We start from the raw sequence: 8,345 nt of genomic DNA, 5'->3' as shown, positions 1-8,345 counted from the left end.
ACTTTCACAGCATCATCTTTCAGGATTTGAAAGAGCTCAACTGGAATTCCATCACCTCCACTAGCTTTATTCGTAGTGATGCTTTCTAAGGCCCACTTGACTTCACATTCCAGGATATCTGGCTCTAGGTCAGTGATCACACCATCGTGATTATCTGGGTCATGAAGATCTTTTTTGTACAGTTCTTCTGTGTATTCTTGCCATCTCTTCTTAATATCTTCTGCTTCTGTTAGGTCCATACCATTTCTGTCCTTTATCGAGCCCATCTTTGCATGAAATGTTCCCTTGGTATCTCTAATTTTCTTGAAGAGATCTCTAGTCTTTCCCATTCTGTTGTTTTCCTCTGTTTCTTTGCGTTGATCGCTGAAGAAGGCTTTCTTATCTCTTCTTGCTATTCTTTGGAACTTTGCATTCAGATGCTTATATCTTTCCTTTTCTCCTTTGCTTTTCACTTCTCTTCTTTTCACAGCTATTTGTAAGGCCTCCCCAGACAGCCATTTTGCTTTTTTGCATTTCTTTTCCATGGGGATGGTCTTGATCCCTGTCTCCTGTACAATGTCACAAACCTCATTCCATAGTTCATCAGGCACTCTATCAGATCTAGGCCCTTAAATCTATTTCTCACTTTGACTGTATAATTATAAGGGATTTGATTTAGGTTATACCTGAATGATCTAGTGGTTTTCCCTGCTTTCTTCAATTTAAGTCTGAATTTGGCAATAAGAAGTTCATGATCTGAGCCACAGTCAGCTCCTGGCCTTGTTTTTGCTGACTGTATAGAGCTTCTCTGTCTTTGGCTACAAAGAATATAATCAATCTGATTTTGGTGTTGACCATCAGGTGATGTCCATGTATATAGTCTTCTCTACTATTATGTTAAGAACCTTTTATTAAATACTTTCCATGGGCCAAATTCTCTACCTTCATTATTTCATTTTATTATCACAAACAAAACAATTATCCGGTGGGTAGGATATAGGGAAGACTCAAACTCATGCCTTTTAACTCCAAGTCACAAGCCCCTTGCTCAAAGAGTCGATGGTCTGTTTTGGAGGCAAGACATACAAAAGTGAAAAGGGAGAAGAGACTGTGTGATGATTGAGTGAATCTGGAGGCTCTGTAAAGATTCATTCAGAGGGTATTTTTCTGAGTGAGCATCGTTTGTTTCTTGAAGAAGGAAGGGCTTGGATTAATCAGTAAAGGGTAGGCAGGGTCAGGCAGAGAAAGTAAAGGATGAGCATAAGCAGAAAGGCAGAAAAAAGACATGAGACTGGAGAGAAGTGTTGCTTTTTCCAGCTTGAAGAGCTGAAGTTAAGGCACTAGGCTGGATATCAATAGAAAGTTGAGCAAAGTTTCCTGCTCTCAGGATTTTCCAGTCTGTGGCAGACGGCGGATCTGACAAGGCCCCATGTCAGCCATTCTGTAATGAGGGAAGGAAAGGCTTTCTATGTGAACAGGAAGCTTCCAAGAAGGCATCACAGAGGAAACAGCATTTGAGAGGGACGTGCCGTAGAGTTTATGATGGGTTAGGAATCTGGAGATGGGGATGGAGGATGTTTAGTGTGAGCGAAGTATAAGGCAGGGTTCAGGAATGGTGAGCTCTATAGAGCAGGAGTATGGATGAATCAGGGAAGCAGAGGAGGTCTTGAGGCTGGAAAGGAACCAGGAACTGCCCAACAACAGAAAGAACCGGCTGATCCTGGGATCGCTTGCTCTCCACCCCAGAATGCTGGTGACTCAGAATTCTCATAAGAAGGTGGGACGGTCCAGGGTTGCTCAGTGCACTCAGGGGGCGCAGTTCCTGGGATTTGGCTGAACTTTTCCTGCAAAGACAGGGGCAGGGCTTCACTGTGAGGCAGGAGGTTGTGTAATCCCATTCCTGTCTTCTCTCGAGTAAAGGGATACCCAGAACTCTAAGGCTCTGGCTCCTGGTTTAATTTGAACATCTTACAACCCTGGAGTTGTTTATACCTAACTCAGGGTTGGGAAGTCAGTAGCAGAGAATACCAGAGCTTTAGGCCATAAAACATAAAGTACTTACTCCACGGGGCCAGCTCTAGGGGACATCCATCCCAGAATTCTGCCACAAACTCAAGTCTTGGACTTAAGACCGCTTTGGTTTATTATTTGTTTAAATATTAGCTGCCAGTATTTTTTGAGCACTGCCTCTGTGCTAGGCTCTAGGCTAAGCCCTTCTGTGGATGGTCTGTTGTAATCTGTTTACAAGTCCTTGGAAGCTGTCAGGTTATTGGCCCCGTTTCACAGTGAGGAAACGACACCTCACCCAGCAGATTGAAAGAGCTGGATATTCCCCACCATGTCAAACTCCAGAACCCGAGTTCCCTTCGCTTCCAACTTAGCCTTATTCACCCAGCCCCTAATTCCATGCCTCCTGCCCAGGAATATATGTGTGTAGGTGGGACTTCCTCCTAACCCTGTGGTTTGGCATGCATGCATGCTAAGTCACTTCAGTCGTGTCTGACTCTGTGACCCTAAGGAAAATAGCCCGCCAAGCTCCTCTGTCCTTGGGAATTCCCCAGGCAAGATATTGGAGTGGGTTGCCATGCCCTTCTCCAGAGCGTCTTCCTGACCCAGGGTTGAACCTGCGTCTCTTACCATCTCCTGCATTGGCAGGCCAGTTTCTTATTGCTAGAGCAACCTGGGAAGCCCCCTAAGGTTGACAGCATATCCCTGAAACCTTCCACCCAAATGCCTTTCAGCATTTTGGGATCCTTTCAGTCCCAATAAGAGAAGTTGCCTCTAATGAGATCTTTATTTCCAATATCATTTTCCAATGGAATACGTATCTTCCCCAAGGTGAGAAACCATACCAGTGTGACTTCAAGGACTGTGAACGAAGGTTTTCTCGTTCAGACCAGCTCAAAAGACACCAAAGGAGACACACAGGTTTGTAGGCTCCCTTCTCATTGCTGGCAGTGTGTTCCCTTGGGTCATTGTTGATTTTGTGATTCTTTTTATTGTTCAATGTGGGTGTGAGAGGGTCAGCCATTTTTTAAGTTTCTCCAATAATTTTCCCTCCTAATTGCTGGGGATTTACCTTCTCTTAAAAAAAAAAAAGAAGAAGAAAGAAAAGAAAAGGAAACGTCCCACATTTCCCCTGAAAACCACAGAATCATGATATTCCCACTAGCAATTTGCTGATGATACACTGAGTGTCAGTAAAGAACACGGGTGGGTGGAGAGCAAAGTCCCATCTGTAGTGTGTGATTCACTTTTTCAGTCTCAGACACAGCTGAAACTTCTCTGAGAAGCTGGACACTTGTGGTTAAGCAATAGTTGTTCCCAAGACAACAGGTCTTCAAGGATTACTGTGCGGTATTAGGTGGCTCCTGCTGGGCCTGGGGTGTTGGGGAAATCTGAGGGCGAGCCAGACACTGCAGGTATGGCTGGAAATGCCCAACTCCTCAGGCCACCGGGAAGCGGGCCTTGTGGGCCTTGCTATGCCCCCACACGGTTAGGGCCGCGGCTAGACCTTCTCTGTCCGTTTAGGTGTGAAACCATTCCAGTGTAAAACTTGTCAGCGAAAGTTCTCCCGTTCCGACCACCTGAAGACCCACACCAGGACTCATACAGGTAAAACAAGTGCGTAAACTTTTCTTCACATTTATTTTTCTTTATTTTTTTAAACTACTGTTGAATGGGGTTGCTTGTGATGCGGGAGATTGGAAAAGATGAGTGGAAAAGTTCTAAACAGCTTTAGATTCAGGAGAAAGAACAGTGCATGGATGTCTTTAAATAATAACATTGTTTAAGAAGGAATGGGGGTGGGAGGTATGGAGCAGAAGAGATGTGAAAAGAACTGCTTTCAGGAGTGTCCAGAATGAAGTGAAGAGATAAGCTAAGTCCCTGCTGTTCCCAGTTTGTTGCATCACATCTTTATCGCTCAGTTTGATAGGATAATCAGCCTTGGAGGAAAATAGCAGAAATTCTAGCAAGCCAATCACTTGTACTCCTGAAAGTTTGCATTTTATAACACTGTTTTCAGAGACCTGAATCTTTGCTCTGCTAAAAGTTAATGCCCCAGGAGCAGGCATAGTTTCTGCCAGACTCATATTGGTGTGTGGGTATTATTTCCTTCATAGTAGAATAGAGGGAGGCACTTCCCCTCCTTCCCTCTGGCCCAGTGGTTAAGACTCAGCATTTTCAATGCAGGGAGCACAGGTTCAGTCCCTGGTCAGGGAACTAAGATCCCACATGCTGCATGGCCAAAAAGTAAAAATAAACAAACAAAAGGAGTAGAGAGAGAAAAGACATTTATTCACAGCTGCTGAAAGTTTTTGCTTCTCCACAAGGCTGGTATGATTCAGAATGAAAATAGCACCATCTTCGTTGTGTATTTTCTAGCTTTAGAGGGAGGACCAATGCTTAGTTTATCTCATTTTATCTTCACAACATCCTCAGAAGATAAGTAGGATAGGTAACATTTCATCCCCATTTTACAGATGAGGAGACTGAGGCACAGAATGATGAAATAACTTTGTTTAAAATCCCAAAGCTAGTAAGTAGCAACCCCAGATCTGTCTCTTCCCAGCCCACCTGCCCACTGCTTCTTTACTGGGGAAAGAGTCTGTGTTCACCTTGTGGCCCAGGGAGGAGAGAGAATCAGGAGGAGACCCCCTGGTCAGCAGAGTTGAGTTCCCTCGAGAGTTTGAGGAGGATGATGACCGACAGGAGAAGCGGTTAGGATTTGTCCATTAGGAGGTGACCTTTGACAGCACGGTTGGCCGTGGGAGCAGGGGACAGGAGCCAGATCAGGAAGGGCCGAGGGACAGTGAGTGGGAGGCGAGGGAAGTATAAGGCGTGATCCGCCGTGCAGTCCTGGATTCTCAGCCCCAGCAGGCTGTACTTGTAGGCAGTCAGAGTACCTGTGGCCCAGAGTCAGTGGGATGGACAGCTCATTCCCTGACTCGAGTACCTTTAATGTCACTTCTTTGCCTTAGTCCTGAACTCATAATTTGGTGGGGAAGAGGTACCCTGCACCCCACCTCATGCGTATCTGTCGATGTACAAAATGACCTATGTCACTCGCAGACTGTTTAATATCTAACTGGGAGCTATAGTTGATTAGCCTCCAGTTCTGACCCGGGGACAGTGCCTCCCCTGGGATATTTCTCAGTGCTTATCCCTTCCAGTATTTCTCAGAGAAGGACTAGCTATATCCTGAGAACCTCCCCAGGTGGAGGAATTGGCTCCTGTGATGTTTTTACTTAGGATAAAGCCACAGCTGTATTTCCATTATGCCGAGGCCCAGGAAGTGTGTCCTACAGACAGACCTGGATTTGGAATCAGACAGACCCAGGTTTAAGAAGTCTTGCCTGTGTCTGCACTCACCTGAGGTTCCAGCCTCATCTGTAGAATGCGGATAATAATGCTTACCTTACAGGTTGTTGGAAAGAGTACATGAAATTATATATATTATATATAATTTATATATATATATATATATATATGATAACCCAGCACAGAGCTTAGTACATAGATAAGCATTCAGAAATGCTAATTATCTTTCCCATCCAAAATGAGACTTGGAAGAAACTTCTGAGGCCTCCTTAGATGGAGAAGCCTCGATTTTTTGGCAAGCTTTGAAAAAATCTTGAAACCATGCCTCACCTCCAATCTTCTATATAATGGGTATTACTCTCTAAATAACCCTTTAAGGTAAAAGAAGCAAATACCATGTGTACTGAGGTCAGTGATTTATTTAACACGCCCAGCCCGTCCAGAATATGTATACAGACAGAGATGTTAAAGCTCTAGTTGCAGCTGTGCTACTGGGTGGCGGTCCATTAACAGTATCCTGCGTGATGATCCTAAGGCCCTTGCCTTCCAGTTAAGCTCAGTGCCCTCCTTAAACAGCAAATGGGAAGCGTTTGCACAATTCACAAAACCGTCTAATGACAGGGGTTGTGTTTTACCAAGTGTTTTCCCCCCTTGATTAAATATGAAGCGCCCAGACATTTCCGTTACCTTGATTCGCTCCGTCTCTCCCATTTCCCAAGTCTTCTGACTCAGTGACATTTCGTAATTGTCACAGCATTTTAATCCTTGAGGCCCCAGAGGTGCTGCCACGTCAAGGCCGCCTCGTGAGATGAACTAGATGTGTGAGCTTAGGGAAAAAGCTAGAGGGAATGTGGAGTGGGTGCCTTGTGATGATTTAACTCAGGCCTCTGGTAGTTGAACTTGCAGCTCCGTCTCTCCACGGCAAGTGTCTCTGACTGGCCATTGTGTCAACAGGTGAGAAGCCCTTCAGCTGTCGGTGGCCCAGTTGTCAGAAAAAGTTTGCCCGGTCAGACGAATTGGTCCGCCATCACAACATGCACCAGAGAAATATGAGCAAGCTGCAGCTGGCGCTCTGAGGGGTCCCCACCGGCCGCCGTCCCGCGCCCCAGGCAGGACCGAGTGCGCGCTCCTCTCAAAGCTGACTTTCAGATTCCTCCTCACTCGCCTGTCGGAGAAGGAAACGGCGGTTGATCTTTCTTCATCCAACGTCTGAGACAAGATGCCTGTACTACTGGATTCTACCAGGTTTGCCCAAAGGAGTTGGTCTCGGCTTAGCCAACTTTGAGTTGACTCGTAAGGCCCTGGAGAAGTGGCTCTCAGTGTCCGGTTAGTTAAAAGCCCGTCACCATTTGGTCTGGATTTTCCACTGTAAGCAGAGCCACTGTTGGTGATGTTCCCCTGCCCCTTCTCACTTTACGCTCATTTTCAAGAGGAATGGAATCATTGTACCATTTTCCATCATAGAATATTTATGGGCCCAGGCATGTGGATGTGTCTGCTAATGTAAACTTTGTCATGGTTTCCATTTACTAACAGCAACAGCGAGAAATAAATCAGAGAGCAAGGCACTGGGGGTGAGTCCTGTCCGACATTCCGGAGGTTAGGCAGGCTGCTAACCTGGACCAGGCAACTTTTAAAACTCAAGCATTTCAAGCAGCTGAAAAAAAAAAAAAAAAAAAGAATCAGAACTAACCAGTACCTCTGCAGAGATATCTAAAAGAATCTTAGCATTCAGTTAATTCATTGTTAATGTTAGCACAATGCTCTTAAGAAATCGTGCTTGAGGATCTGAGATTTTGTTTTTGTGTTTCTGTTTGACTTTTGAGTTGTAATCATATACATCTTCAGAGATGTACATATCTCCTCACACAAAGGAAGTGGAATTCATTTTTATCATTTGGGGTGTCCTTAGAGTATACAGACCATGCTGGTTATGTGGCTTCAAGTTGTAAAAATTAAAATGACTCTAAAAGAACATAAGGGCTGGTCCAGAATTTCCACTGATAAGACTGTTCTTAAGTAACTTAAATAACTTTGGGTCTCCAAGTATATGTGAAAAAAAAAAAAAATGAGACTTAATGGTGTGAGGAAATCCATTGTTTAAAGGTGGTTGGGTGTATGTGTGTGTGTTTTGTTTTTATTTTTTAAGGGAGGGAGTTTATTATTTACTGTTGCTTGAAATTATTGTGTAAATATATATATCTGATAATGATTTGCTCTTTGACAGCTAAAGTTAGGATATGTATAAATGTTAGATGTATCACTGTTTTGGTGTTGATCTTCCAACATATTGATGATAACACTAAAAATGTAACCTGCATTTTTCACTTTGCTCTCAATTAAAGTCTATTCAAAAGGAAAGTGGTAAGATTCTATCAGCTGTATTGTGTTCACATCTTGGGGAGAGTTAAGCCTCTTTTCCACAGGTAAGGTGCTGACACTGACATCAGTGACCACTTAAGACTAATCAGGTCCTGACCATTCTTTGTTTCTCTCTGTTGAAACTCAGAAGGCAATTACTGACCCTAGAAGCAGCCAGAGAGCACTGCCCCCTCCTCTCATCATAAAGTAATTGTGATCACAAGGGCTCATGGCTGGATGGGGGGACTTGTGTGTTCCGAGTCATTTTCATCAGGCTATCATTGCATCACTTCTTATTCCATGTCAGCAAAAAAAAGCCTAGAGAGATGCAAATAACTGTTCTTTTTTTTTTTTTTTAAGTTCACAGGTACACACTGCAATTAGGAGGGTATAAACTGAACACCTAGTACAACTGAACTTGCAATTGTAGTTGCTATGAAGTAGCTCAGCAGGTTGGAGACAGCTCAGGCTTTCCAGGGCAGCCGCGTGTGAAAGCAAAGATCTACATTATCTATAAACTATAAACTCTCTTCCTGGTTCTGGTGGATAGTTTTTCAGTTGTAAATAAGGAGATTAATTTGGTGCCGCTCCTCTCCACTCCATTATCTGGGAACTTGCATGCATTCCAGGCTTCATTTCTTCATTTAAAATGTATCTTGAACAGACAGCAGCTCACCGCAGGG

At 44.1% G+C, this 8,345-nt stretch overlaps 1 protein-coding gene across 1 annotated transcript in view; it reads left to right on the top strand.

Moving 5' to 3' along the window:
* WT1 (Wilms tumor 1) overlaps nucleotides 1–7,655 on the top strand; it is a 51,549-nt gene extending 43,894 nt beyond the window's left edge. The window contains exons 17-19 of the mRNA XM_010831882.1: nucleotides 2,818–2,907; nucleotides 3,511–3,594; nucleotides 6,256–7,655. Coding sequence (XP_010830184.1) covers nucleotides 2,818–2,907; nucleotides 3,511–3,594; nucleotides 6,256–6,377 — 296 coding nt within the window. The 3' untranslated portion in view covers nucleotides 6,378–7,655. The remainder of the gene's footprint in view (nucleotides 1–2,817; nucleotides 2,908–3,510; nucleotides 3,595–6,255) is intronic.
* The last annotated feature ends 690 nt before the right edge of the window (nucleotides 7,656–8,345 follow it).

Source organism: Bison bison, unplaced genomic scaffold, assembly GCF_000754665.1.
Source record: "Bison bison bison isolate TAMUID 2011002044 unplaced genomic scaffold, Bison_UMD1.0 scf7180017864531, whole genome shotgun sequence".
NCBI lineage: Eukaryota > Metazoa > Chordata > Mammalia > Artiodactyla > Bovidae > Bison > Bison bison.
This window is presented reverse-complemented; position numbering and strand designations above follow the sequence as displayed.